The sequence below is a fragment of the Trachemys scripta genome, chromosome 3 (genome assembly GCF_013100865.1).
Source record: "Trachemys scripta elegans isolate TJP31775 chromosome 3, CAS_Tse_1.0, whole genome shotgun sequence".
NCBI classification, from domain to species: domain Eukaryota; kingdom Metazoa; phylum Chordata; order Testudines; family Emydidae; genus Trachemys; species Trachemys scripta.
The window spans coordinates 50,844,083-50,857,866 of NC_048300.1; the positions used below are offsets into that span (position 1 = coordinate 50,844,083).

Below are 13,784 nucleotides of genomic sequence, written 5' to 3' on the forward strand. Positions count from 1 at the left end.
ATCCTTAGTTCTGCACTGCCTTCAGTGCAGGGCAGCTGGAGAGCGGTGGCTGTTAGCCAGGCGCCCAGCTCTGAAGGCTGTGCCCTGCCAGCAGCAGCGCAGAAGGGTGGCAATACCATATCATGCCACCCTTCCTTCTGCGCTGCTGCTCTCCAGCTGCTTAGCTCTGAAGGCAGCGCTACCACCAGCAGCAGCGCAGAAATAAGGGTAGCAGTACTGTAACCCCCCCTACAATAACCTTGCAACCCTCCTCACCTCCTTTTTGGGTTGGGACCCCTATAATTACAACACCATGAAATTTCAGATTTAAATAGCTGAAATCATGAAATTTACAATTTTTAAAATCCTATGACCCTGAAATTGACCAAAATGGACTGTGAATTTGGTAGGGCCCTACTCATAACCACATGTAATACCTGCACAAGTCAGAATATGGAGTAGAAGCTGTAGCTCAGAATATCCTTTTTCACTTGGTTTCAGTCCACACCTTAAAGTAGTGGTTTGCATCCAATGCACATTTCACTTCTGGCAGTTCTATCACAGTTTTAAAAAGGAAAGGGACAACATATAATGACTTAAGGCAGAAGAGTCTGGCACAAATGCAGCCCTTTTTAATAGGAGGGTCCTCTCACTTACTTCTGTAGAACCAGGTGTTTTTGTGTGTCCTCCGACTCACAGGATAGGACTCTTCTCCAAAACTCTGCCAATTTGTTCCTTCCATCATCTCCTCTGACATTTTCAGCATTAATCTGGCAAGAGAGCAGAAAACAGATCTTTGGGAATACAGGGCTAATCCGGCAAGACACTGAACACCTTTATTTGTGGTACCACTCAAGACATATTCGTCAGTCATTTTTCAGACATTCAAGAAACAACACTCCTGGCCTGAGGAGTTCACAGTTTAAGGAGAGAAGTAGAAAACTCAGAACAAGAACAAAAGGATTTTCTATACAAATCATCAAGATTCATTCTCGGAGTGTCAAGGGTACTCACTTTCTCGGCAGCCACTTAGCACGTTGCAGGATTGGGCCCTAGAGGTCCACTCACTTATTAGTGTCCCAATAGTGGTAGGTCTCTGAGGTGGCACATGAGTGTTTAAATATGCAAAGAAAGACAGTCAATAAAGACAACTCTGGAGTTTCGCTGAACTCAGTGTTTTATTGTTATGTGATTATTGCTTAGTTACGTTTTGACACAATGTAGCTTTAGGATAAATTGGCTCCTACTACATAATTTAAAAACGGTGTAACATCTTACAGTTCATACGATTGGCACTTACCAGGGAAGTGCAGAAATGTGTCACTGTAACCAGAGAGATTAAAAAAAGAAAAAGATAAAATGTTTACATCCTTTATTGTTGGCAGGTGAATGTTTCTTGTGCAAGGCCCCTAACATAGTCACCAGAAAGTAACTAATGCACCCTGCAAAAATATATAAAAGTTATAGCAGATCAATCCCTTATTCACTACAGTCCTCTGGGTTTGGTACATTCACAATCAAAGTGCACAATAAGACCCTCATCTCTTTCAGAAAAGTAACGTGTGGACTGGTTTGGAGTGGTGGGAGAGGAGACACCACTACACCACAAGCCTTTTTCCTGGCTCTCACCTGTAGGGGTAGTATTTGCTTGCAAGTTTTCATCAAGACTGACAATTTCAGGATTTATCAATCCGAAGTGGTTAATAAATCCTTGGCGCTGGTTAAAATTCAAGGGGAGTCATTTCAAATAAATTGACACCTAAAATTGTGGGGCTGCTTTGCTTCAGTGACCTTTTATCTCTGTGAAGAGTGAAATCTCTCCATAAAGCAAGTGATTAAACAGTAAACCCAAAGTAGTAGTCCCTGAGGATTGCCTCCTTCATACCATTCAGCACACTTGTTTCACAATATGTGTAGATGGCCTGTAAAACAATCGGTCCCAAGGTGGCTGCTTTTTAATCTCCAAGTAGAGCTGCAGATCACACGCTGAATTATTTCTGTGCCTCTTCTGCTGACAGAATGCTTGAGGGATCAGTTCTATTAAGGCTGGACCAAGTGCACCACCTTGTGTTAGTCCTGGAGATCAGCAGAAATACTTCTATGCCTCTTCAGTTTCTGCAGGCTCCCCAAAGTAGGTTATGCTGTCTTCTGCCAGTGCATCAGCACCCATGGTGCCATATGACTGCTGCTCCTTCTGAGCCAGTGCTGTCCTTTCCGTAGAATGGCTAAGCAGGACCCGAGGGACATACATCTGAAATTGCAAACATTAAATAATAAAACTCCAAGTCTCTAGTATAATTTTAAAATATTGGGATAAATTTATTATTTAAAATCTTTCCCCACAATTCCTCCTTTTTACTTTCATGTTCCCCCCACTCTGTCCCCTTCATCTTAACATTGCCCTTTGTCCCTCAAATTTCCTAGTGCAAAACTCAAGTGTGCCTGCATATCACATGGGCTCTTGCACACTGAGGTATCTGTATTCACCCAAACAGTATTTCAAAACCCAGTGCAAATATCAAAGTCTTGTGGTCATTTTTTGTTGATGTGGCATTGAAGCTCTGCTGACCATATCACACCTCGCGTAGACTCCAAGCAGTGTGATTGCATAGTCAGCATTCAAATGCAACTAATCATCTAGTGTTTGGTGTGAGACCCAGCTAATCAGAACACAACACATGTAGCTATTGGAAGTAAAGGGCATTTAAAATCTCTCTCTGTTATTCCTAGCATGCTCAAGTCAGAAGGTATTTTTAGAGCAGCCCTTTCAAATAGGTAAGTGCATTGTTCTGATCATCTGACCCTCAAGTCAGATAATACCTGCCCTGACACCATTCAGACTAGCAATTTCTGACACTGCCCAGAAAAAGGCTTGTGTAGGGAGTTTGTTTTCCTTGAAAGAGTAAAAAATACTTTTTGCTGAGGGCTTACAGCAGATCTTGGAGCTGTGTCTGCATCAGCGTCACTTCCTCTTCCACTTGGCAATTCTTCTATCTATATAAAGACAGTAAGGACGAAGTATTAAACTAGTAAATCAACCAGTTACATGGAATCAATCATAAACATCAGGTTATTAGTAAAGAGATTTAGTACAAAGTCCCATTATATATTACACTGAAACCTCGGCTGCTGCCTGTGCTCCTCCAAAGCCTCCCACTTTGTACCTGCTCTTGATGCTTGGAACGCCTCCCTCCCTCCCTCCTTCCCCTTGTGCGCAAAACAATCTGCCTCTTTATTCAGCAGCATGTTTTCACCATCTTGGAGGACTGAACCCTTGTGGCTAGATCCTGCTCCTACTTAAGTAAACATGAATTTTGCCATGTGTTTCCCTGGGACTAGTTTGTGCAGTACCAAGCACAGTGCTAATGCTGGTGGTTATTTCCCCAATACATTCAATATGAGTTTACCTTGTAATTCAGTGGGCTCAGGTACTTGAAGCAGACAAAACAAGTATAAGCTAAACAAACGAGAATTGTGATGCTGACAACTAGGAACGTAAAGAGGGTCGTGGGAGCTTTAAAACCTTAAAAGCAAACAAACAGAATACAAAATTGAACGTATCCATCATTGGTTCAAGTAGGTAAAAGCAACAAACAAACAAATCACACTGATCACAAAATAGCTTATCTGAAAAGAGCGCTCACTCTCTGGAGAATGGAACAAAATAGAAAAAAAACCCTACAGAGGAAAAAAAAATATAGCTAACAAAGCACCATGCGGGACACACTCATTTCATGACCTGCTCATTACATACAGCACAATAGAAGGATCTTTTCCTGACCCTTATATAGAGGAGCTCTCCAAGTCCACGTCTTAACCTATAAGACTTTCCCCGGTTTTCTCTCCCCCATCCTCAGAAGCCCCATATTTCAGGCATCATCCTTAGGGTACTAGACAAAGCTGCTTTCAGTGCCAGTCAATACCACCTGAGCATTCACAGCAACCGTTGTGGAGAGATACAAACCACTCTCCTGAGCCATGTGAGCTGCTGTCACTGCACTCTAAGCCACTGCTGCACTAGAGACCAAAACTCCAAGACTAAGAATGTGAGCTAACTGGAGCAGGGACCATCCTTCTAAGGAAGTGCTTAGCTCCCAGTGGGTGCCATCCTAAGTCAACAAACAGGATCAAACTGAGGTATCCAGCATGGCAGGGCAGATCATCATACCAACAGACAATTTGATTAATCAGCATTTAGCTTCCTAGTTGCAAAACAAAACAATCATATATTTTTAACTATTAGCCAGTGCATATCGTGGGCATTTGCCTTCCTCTGAAACATCAGGAATAGGCCTTTGCTAGAAGCAGGATACTGGCCCTACTAGATCATACAATACTTTAACAGTAATTACAGTGTCATAACTGGTTATGTCAAGGGAATGGAATCTCAATACTTTCCAGCTAGACTGAGGCATTTATGGACTATCCTGAACATATCTTTAATGAACAGTACAAATAAATTATGAATAAGGCTCTAGGTTTAAAAAGTCACCTCCATCCCCAACCCAAAGGGAAAAGCTGGGGAAAGAAAAAAGATGCTGAATCTCTTTCACAGCACCAAAAGCCTCAAGTGCATCATGCGTAACAAAACCCCCAAACAACCTCCCATACTGTTCTGGGTGCCCAAAGGTCAAGCCACCAACTTCCCCCAGCACCTCTGTTAATACAGCACGTTTGTGACACAATGAACATTTCTAATTTGAGGCTAATGTGAGTGGGGATCAGTGAGAGAATGTGTCAACTAACAGCTTAAAAGTTAAATGTAATAGAATCATAGGACAGGAAGGGACCTCGAGAGGTCATCTAGTCCAATCCCCTGCACTCAGGACTAAGTATTATCCAGACCATTCTTGACAGGTGTTTGTCTACTTTGCCCTCCCCTATTAGCTCCTGTTAGATGATCTCAAAGTACACCTCTACCTCGATATAACGCTGTCCTCGGGAGCCAAAAAATCTTACCGCGTTATAGGTGAAACCATGTTATATTGAACTTGCTTTGATCCACCGGAGTGCGTAGCCCCGCCCCCCACCCCGGAGCACTGCTTTACCGCGTTATATCCGAATTCATGTTATATTGGGTCGCATTATATCGGGGTAGAGGTGTACTGTGAAGACGGTAAGCCTTGCAATATCCCCATGATGCAGGTAAGGATTATTATCCCTGTCTTAAAAATGCACAGCTAGAGGCTCAGAGACGTTAAGAAGCTTCCCACATGACTTTAGACAACTTAGTGACAGAGCTGGGAGCAGAATCCCGGTCCCTCTGCTTTAACCACAAGATCATAGAGCAATATTTCAAGCTTATCACGGACAGATAACCCTTACCTAGTCGCAAAAATGAAAAAAAATAGAGCCAAAACAGACAGAGGATCGGAGCTGTAAGGGCCTGATTCACAGCTGCAAAGTGGATCTTCTTCTCCAGTTTAGCAGGGAGAAATGCATAGTAAAGATTGTGGCGATCAACCATATGCTTCAGCAGTATATATATTAAACCTGAAGAAGAGGATAGAGACAGGTTACTGAAAACTGAATATAAAAATCACAAATTGGTAGGGCGACCCAGACATATGTGATTCCTAAAACTACTTTTAATTTTGGTCAATGATTATTTCAAGTCAACTGTGTCCCTATAAAAGCCAAGATGTTCCAAGTTCCAGTGGCAGCTAGGAATTGCAGCACTCTATGCAGTAGTACCCTCAAATCTTTACAATATGGAGCACAGAGAATTGAGAGAGACAAAATGGTCTTAAATCTATTGTTGTGGGTTTAGGCCAGATCTTACACGTTTCCCACTGCCATTTAATAGATACGAAGTTTAGTTCACAAACTTTCCCCTGAGAAAATAGCTTTACTTTTATGTTAATCTATGACCTAGAGTAATGACATGTTTGTGCAGCTGTATATTTGTTCTGTTCCTATCAGCATTCAGGATTCCATCTAGCCTTTTTTTCTTTTATTATTCACCTAGGACATAAAAACATTCATAGATACCAGGGCCAGAAGGCACGACTGTGATCTGGTTTGCACTGTGTTTATTTTTATGTTGTATTTTATCTGTTTTGATGGAACTCAGGGGTGAGATTTTCATAAGTGTCTAAGGGATTTAGTAACAAAAGTCCCATTGAAAGTTTGGCTACTTTGCCGAACCTCTTTGACTGAAAGTCACATGTAGACATCCTCTCTGAGAGCACAGAGGAAAGCAGAAATGAAACACTAATATGGTTGGAAAGCATGGTACTAAACCTTTTCAATTGAAAATTCCATCCTTAATTGTTAAAGCTGTACAGAAGTCAGAGTTAATATATTCCTCAAGTTACAGAAATAGAATTATCATCATATACCGTAGTGCTTTTCCGCTTCCAAACACCGTACAGACATTAATTCACCCCAACACCACATTGCGAGGTTGCGTATTGCCCTATTTTTCACGACAGAGCAGATGTGTGTTTTGGTCCAAGGACACAGAAAGTCACTATCAGAGCTGAGATAAGGACTCAGGAATTCCAGTCTCCTGGCCATGTGCTCAGGCCAAACCTCTCCCCCCTTCCCTGCTCTGTGCACACAACTCATTGGCAAACTTACCAAATGGGACAATAATGGGGCATGTAATGCTATAGGCCATGATGACAGTGAATACACACAACATCCAGGCATACATTGCTCCAAACTCATACTCAAATGCTTGATGCTAGGGAAAAAACAAACACAAATGTTAGCTTTCCAAGGATTAAACTAGATTCAAAAAGGGAACAATTCAGTTTGCCCCTTCCTTATTCTCGCCTCACAACAGAGGGATGTGTTGTTGGTTTTTTGAGACACCCAGGCAAACTAGTTACAGATGCACAAGTGGTATGTAAATTAATTACGTGCATTCAACATTGTTGTATGCAGTGTTGTAGCCACATTAATCCCAGGATATGAGAGAAAGAAGTTGAAAGCTTACACAGAGCACGCTTGCAGCAAACGGATATTTCTGTCAAGAGAATTCCCCAAGGAGTCTGTTTTCAGTCTCCTCCTTAAATTCAGCTATGGGGAAAAGCTATGCCCAACCACAGGGCAAAAAATTATTGTGCCTCTACCGCCAGAACTATGATCTCTATAGTGATTATAGTTTAACCTCTGTGGTGCTGTGTGCGTTGGCTTTCAGAGCAGGCAGAGCTCTAGAGGTTCAGAGGTTGCAGTTTGGCTTGATAAATATCTCAAGTGTTTGAGCGTCAGCTGAACCTCTCAGGCTGGAATCCTAGTACAGAGAGCCTCTCTCACACCCTCAGAGCACAGCAGAGATTAACAGAAGTGAAAGCTAATGAGCCAACTTTTTTCAAACCTACAAAGAGATCAATTTCATATGAAGTTTTGAGGAAAGAGAGGAATAAAGTGGTGGTTAAGGGTGGGCTCAAACTAAGCCTGCTTGTCAACTCCCTAATTAAAGTTCTCATTTTGAGGTGGTGTGGAGACGGAGGACCTGATTTTCAGGCCCCAAATAAGGACGAATGGGCCCTGAATGGCTTGTTTTAATCAGGCATGGGCTCAAACTGTACAGTCTCCTACATATCCACACTGTGCTGCTCAGGGAGGGGACATGTACCTGTTAGTCTGAGCAAAAGAAAGGCCACAAGGAATGATCACACATGATAGTTAGCAGCTGTGAAGGAAGAGGGCACATACTGTTCTTATGTAAGGATTGTAGTTTCTGATAGGCTGCTTAGGATTTTATTGCCCCCATGCTATTGAGAGGAGCTCTTATACCTGTTTAATGTTTTTCCTCTCAGCAGGGGACTTGGCCATTATCATGCGTATGGTGTAGAGGATGAGGCCAGGCAAGCGCAGCAGCTCCATCCCGTTGCCAATGAAAGCTGAGGCAATCACGTAGTTCACAAAGAAGGCTCCCTGGTCAGGCAAGAAGACACATCTACAAGGAAACAGAGTCAGTGATTAGAAGGCAGAGGGTTTGCAATGGGGACAGGTTACATTTGGAAATAGCTCCTCTTCAGAACAAACACTGCAAAGCTTTACAAAAGATGGTTGCAAAATCTTTGATGCAGTGGTTTAATTACAAGTGCCTACTGCTGAATTCTCTACCTGCAGTAGTAAGGGCATATTTTGTAGGATGCCATCAAACATGGATCCACAAGAATATAAACAGCATCTGAAGTTAAACTAATTTGAAAAGAATATACAGTACAATCTGATAGGTGGCTTATGTTGGATGAGGGAGTCATTTGATACCTCAAGTCACTGTTGGCGGCAAGATGCTACACTAGTGGTTTCTTTCAGCAGAGACGCCTTAAATATTTGTTTTGCGATCGTGCCTAGGAGCCCTAGTCATTGACCAGGATCCCATTGTGCTAGATGCTGTACAAAAAAACAGAACAAAAAACAGCCGCTGCCCAACATCTGCAAATGTTGATCTTCGATACCACTATGCCAAACAACAACATGAAGATTTCTTCTCCTCTTCTAAATCAATTTCTGTAACAACAAGATCTTAGTGCGGTTCTAGGGAAGATTCCTGTTCCAATGATATGGCACAACCTTCAACATACTGTCTCACTGTGCTCTCTCCCTGCCCCCATCTGTTTGTTGCATCCATCTTCTGTCTTATACTTCGGCTGTAAGCTTCTCGGGGCAGGGACCATCTCTTTGTTATGTGTTTCTCTACAGTGCCCAGCACAAAGGGGCTTGGATCGATGACTCCTCTTCCTAATAACCTAGAAGGAGTTCACATCCCACCATTCATTCTGAATCCCCACGTTATAGTATAAGGCATCCATAATGATGCACATTCATTATGCACTAAAAAAGGTTAGTTGGCAAAAAGACTACAGTGAAATATCAGAGGGTAGCTAATACTTACTCCAACCTGACTGCAGATTCAGCCGACTCTCTGTCAAACAGCCAGCGGAAGAAAAAATCAAGACTAGAAGAAAGATAGTTAATTAATATAATTCACTCTCCATAGTTCAACACACTGGTGACATACAAAACCAACCAACCTCGCTCTTCTAAAATGGAGGGAGTTGTAACTGTATAAACTGCAGTTTACTCTAGCCTACTGTAATGACTGAACACTGTTCGGTCAAAGGTGGGAAGGGACACTTGGAATCCAATAAAATGGAAGTGTTTCATTTAATGCTCATGTTTCTGTTTCATCTTCAGCAGACAGTGTGCCGAAGGCAGCCATTCACAGTGCCCAGGGAGACAGCCAGATGGGTGTTACAGGAGCAAAGAAGGTGGGGAACGAAAAGGATAATTTTGTGGCTAAAGCACAAGAGTGGGAGTCAGGAAGTCTGGGTTCCTGGCTCTGCCACTGACTTTCTATGTGACCCTCAGTGCCGTAGCCATTTAATCTCTCAATGCCTTGTATTGCTTATCTACAGAAAGCAGCTGGAAATACTTTCCAAACTCACAGGGGATTTGTGAGGCCTAATTCCTTACGTGCTTGTCAGTGCTTTGAGATCCCCACATGAAAGGCAATTTAGGGTATTATGACTACAAAACACAGATTAAACAAAAACAAAAACAGCTATACATCTCTAGGAGGGGTGGTTACAAAAACAAAGCAGACAAACTCCAATTATAAAATATTCAAACTTTAAGATACAAGAACAAGGTGAATACCTGGTTAGACCAAGGGAAGGCAAAATCAACACCATGAAGATCAAAAAAATGTACACTTTATGCATCATTATTCTGTTTTCTCCAGACCTACCGAAGAGGAAAAGGTTATTGAGTAAGAGACTGTTATTGCTAAACACAAGCTTTCATCCTCTTCCAACTCCACTAGTTCTTCTGTCAGAAGTGGAGGAATCTATAATGTTTTCTGAACACAAACTAAGTCAGTTATTTTTGAATTTCCCCCCAACTTTTAGTTCAGCTAAGTGAGGTCTCCAAGTATTCTCCCCTCCCCACCTCCAATAAATATATCTTTACATGGAATATACTACTACTCCTGAAGGACCTTGGCTGTAAAACGTTAGCTGCTGTGAGAGGACTGAGTGCCCTTCACTGAGAGAAGCAGGGTGGAGTTAATTTAAATCACTAGTCAGGAAAACTTGATTTAATCATGGTTTTCTACATAAAAGTGCATTCTTGTTGGCTATTATAACCTTAATGCATATTCTTCACAACTCAGAGATAGATGTAGGTTTCATTTTTAGAAGGTACACACGCTACATTTTTAAACAGTGATTTATTTTGAAAACTTTTCAGATGAGTTTTACAGCTATATCAGAAAACGAATCATTGTTTGGTTATTTCATTTACCAAAGGTAATTGAAGCAGATATTTATGAAGTCATTGGGAGGTGATCTATCTCCAATTCAACAGGTTAATCATTAGTATTTGGAGGATTTTCTTGCCATGCTATATTAGGAGGAAAACATCACCAGACAGATATTTAATTGTTTTATTTAACTAAAACAACAACGTTATGTAGTCTGGATTTTTTTCTTCAACAGCAAACATATAATATTTTAACAAAACAAGCATATGTTCCTCGCGTCTCACATTTAACTCCTTGTCCAGATCTATTCTGCCCCCAACAATCTTCTATTCATTTAACTTTTTGAAACTTTGCACTTTTAGAGAGGTAAGGGATTGATTCCATGTACACAGATTTGCAGAGGGACAATAGGGTTGAGGTCTTATTTCTCACCTCTGTATATTTGTTTATTTGTTTTAAAACATTTTTGCTGTTAACAAGCATGTTACCTTTGGAGACACAAATCCACAGTTTGAGAACTGCAAAACTAAGCATCTCTGATGGTATCTTCTAGACTGAGCACTGAGTCCCATTGAGTAGATAGAAAGATTAACCTAATAATCTATATGAAGCCTGTGGAACCCCATAAAATTGGGTCCCTAATCCATGTATTAGTGGAACTCATTTACAAAACTTTTCTTAAATATTACACGAATATATTGTCTCATACTACAGAATTAGAATTTATAATCCCTATTCCATGATGAGATATCTTTGAGCTATAATGTAGCTTAAGTAAAACTATCTTTAGATTGCTTTTTGAGGAAAAAAACTTATCAAAACACTCAGATTTAAATTTTAAAAAAATCGGATTAAAAAAAAAAAAAAAAAAAATCATTGATTTTTATCCACCCTGGAGACAAGAGTGTCTAAGGGCCACCAGTGTATCTATAAACCTGAGCCAAGCAGGCCCGTGTCTCTCTTTATGGAGAAATGGAAGTTGTTTCTGATCATTAATCCAGATCATAGCTGGATTAGTAATACCACAGGCCCCCACCACAGGCATGTAGACTTGAGGCACCTGTCATCTGGATATTCAAGGCTAGTCTCCAAACACATGTGATGCTCAGAGCCTCTTGGTTGCTCATATTCAATCTCGTTTTTCAGACAGCATTGTGCCAGTTTCACTAGGGCAGCGTGCCAAAAAACAAAACAAAACAAAACAAAAAAACACAGATTCAGATGGGCTGCTTGACTAACACTGTTAGTGTCATCTCTTCTGAGAAAAAATGGTTTTTATCTAAAAAACATCAGTTACAAATGTTATGGGCAAAGGCAGAACAAGAGATTGTTAATTTGGCTCCTATCCATGACAAGCCTCAGGTGGAAGTATTTCAAGAAATCTGGTGGGCCAAACCCTAGGTATGTCCATTAGAGCTCCATCTATCAAAAGCAAGAACCCTGCATTTCCCTTAGAACCACTGCAGTCCATTAGTGTAATCTTAGTGTTCTACGTCCATGTCCCCAAGAACGCTCCTTTAAGACAAATGTACGTGATACTCAGTAAGGATGATTTTTCACATACAGACATAGGGGAAGGTAGTATTTTTGTAATTCAGATTAGTCTGTGACAGATCACCAGTGTCTGTAGTTAGAGGTCCAAACAAGCTGTATGGAGAGTTTGCTTCTGAATGACAGAGATTCTGTCAGTCAAGCACAAAGTTTCTCTGTTAAATAGAGGCCTGGCCAAAAAAAAAAAAGGGGGGGGGGGGGGGGGGCTGCCACACAGGGGACCAAAACAAAAACAACAAAAAAAAAAACAAGACAAGGCTGGATACTATTCACTGGATCTACTACGAAACAGGGAAAATTCCTTGAGTGTTTATCAAGAAGACCTATTAGACTGTGGAATAATCTGCCAATGCATAAAGCTCTCAACAGAGGATAGACTTCCCTGTACTGGGCAAGGAATGGTCTAGATGGGGCTTAATAGGTCTTTTCCAGCTATAATTTTTATGACGTTTACCCATTTTCTCCAGTTTTCCCAGTGACTCAGTTTATGGGACAAGGTTAAAAAGAGAGGAAAATCAATGCTTACTTTGTCCAGTGGGATTCGAATAGTGTGGAGTAGTACACAATTGTTGGTAACAGAGCTGAAAAGGACCACAGGAGGAGCGTTGGGAAGAACTGACTAATGATAGGAGTCTAAAAAAAATAAATAAAAAGTAAAGACAGGTATAATATTCTAATACTATTGTGGCTGAAGAATAGATGCTGCAAAAATTAGCTTTTATGGGTAAGCAACCCATTTATATTGGAGTTGGACAGAGGAAACTATGTTCTGATGCAGATTAGGGTTCAGTTAGCATTCAGAGTTTTTGGTACAAGGCAAAAACCAGAGCTAGGGTTTGAGGTTAGACTCCAAGATACTGAAATCTCAGTTTGTGTGAAATTTCAGCTGGAACTGAACAGGAACCAGATGTAGATATCTTCCTGGTTTTGGATCCAACTTGAACCAAAATGTAAGAATGAAGTTTTATTTCAGAGTTTCAGATCTGAGTTGTAATCCCCACACACATATAATTCTAAACTTTAAAAGGAGTTTGGATTGGAGGTTCTGTTTTTTGCTTCAAGTTACTATATTTAAAATTATATAATTTAAGATACATTTTAATTGTTCACATAAAATAAAAATGTATGATCACAGAAAGTCTCAAATGAACTGATTTCAGGCTAATACTTATCAAGAAACAAAAAAAATCCAAATGATGAGGACATCGTTTTGAATTTATTTTTTAAAAATCGGCATCAGTTTCAGCCCTTGCTGGGGATTTGAACTGGTTGAGATTGACTAACACATAGGCATGGATGACCCTCAGCTGGTGTAAATTGGTGTAGCTCCACTGGCTTCAGCTTACACCAGCTGATAATGTTGTCCATAGTATCTTAGTGTGAAGACATATCATCCTTGCCAGCTCACTTCCTTGTTCACTTTCTATAACATTTTGATATTGGTGTATTAATAAACTCAAAAACAAGTGATACTCACATTAAGGTAACGAATAGGTTTGGTGACATTGAACTTGTCCATGGTGGAGATGATTATGGAAGGAGTAGTCAGAAAAAACAGCACAATAAAAAGGAGAAAATTAATGCAAAACCATCTAAACCACCATCTTAGCCCACGCACTGAAAAATTATTCCTGTTAAGCAAAAGGACAGAACAGAAAACAATCAGCAAGTGTTTTGTGAGTACACAGATATACTAACTGTCAAGTGACAGGTGATTTTTTTTTTTTTAAACTGGGTTTTTCATAACTAGAAATCAATAAAAAAAAACAGAAATTCACTAATGAAGCCCAAATTGCCATTAGTTATTAATTACTAAATGAAAAATTAGCATAATTGCATGGGCTGGACTGCTGGAGAGTCACTTTTTACTCCTATGTAATCAATAAAATGAACCCAAATTAAAAACTTTTTCCAGTTTGGGCTCTGATTGGGGGAGGGGTGGGGAGGGCGCTAATAGACTGAATTTTCTCCAAGTTTTATTTAACCAAATTGATATTGCTGTAAGGAACTGATCCTTACAGCAATTTGCAAC

General features: G+C 40.5%; 1 protein-coding gene across 2 annotated transcripts in view; it reads right to left on the reverse strand.

Moving 5' to 3' along the window:
• Nucleotides 1–1,138: 1,138 nt before the first annotated feature.
• The window catches only part of TMEM63A (transmembrane protein 63A), a 40,330-nt gene continuing 27,684 nt past the window's right edge, over nucleotides 1,139–13,784 (reverse strand). For both annotated transcript variants that reach the window (XM_034764698.1, XM_034764699.1), the window contains exons 15-24: nucleotides 13,230–13,383; nucleotides 12,279–12,385; nucleotides 9,598–9,684; nucleotides 8,834–8,896; nucleotides 7,726–7,888; nucleotides 6,562–6,667; nucleotides 5,305–5,472; nucleotides 3,387–3,502; nucleotides 2,911–2,973; nucleotides 1,139–2,230 (exon numbers count right to left, since the gene is read on the reverse strand). In XM_034764698.1, the coding sequence (XP_034620589.1) occupies nucleotides 2,078–2,230; nucleotides 2,911–2,973; nucleotides 3,387–3,502; nucleotides 5,305–5,472; nucleotides 6,562–6,667; nucleotides 7,726–7,888; nucleotides 8,834–8,896; nucleotides 9,598–9,684; nucleotides 12,279–12,385; nucleotides 13,230–13,383 (1,180 nt within the window). In that variant the 3' untranslated portion in view covers nucleotides 1,139–2,077. The remainder of the gene's footprint in view (nucleotides 2,231–2,910; nucleotides 2,974–3,386; nucleotides 3,503–5,304; nucleotides 5,473–6,561; nucleotides 6,668–7,725; nucleotides 7,889–8,833; nucleotides 8,897–9,597; nucleotides 9,685–12,278; nucleotides 12,386–13,229; nucleotides 13,384–13,784) is intronic.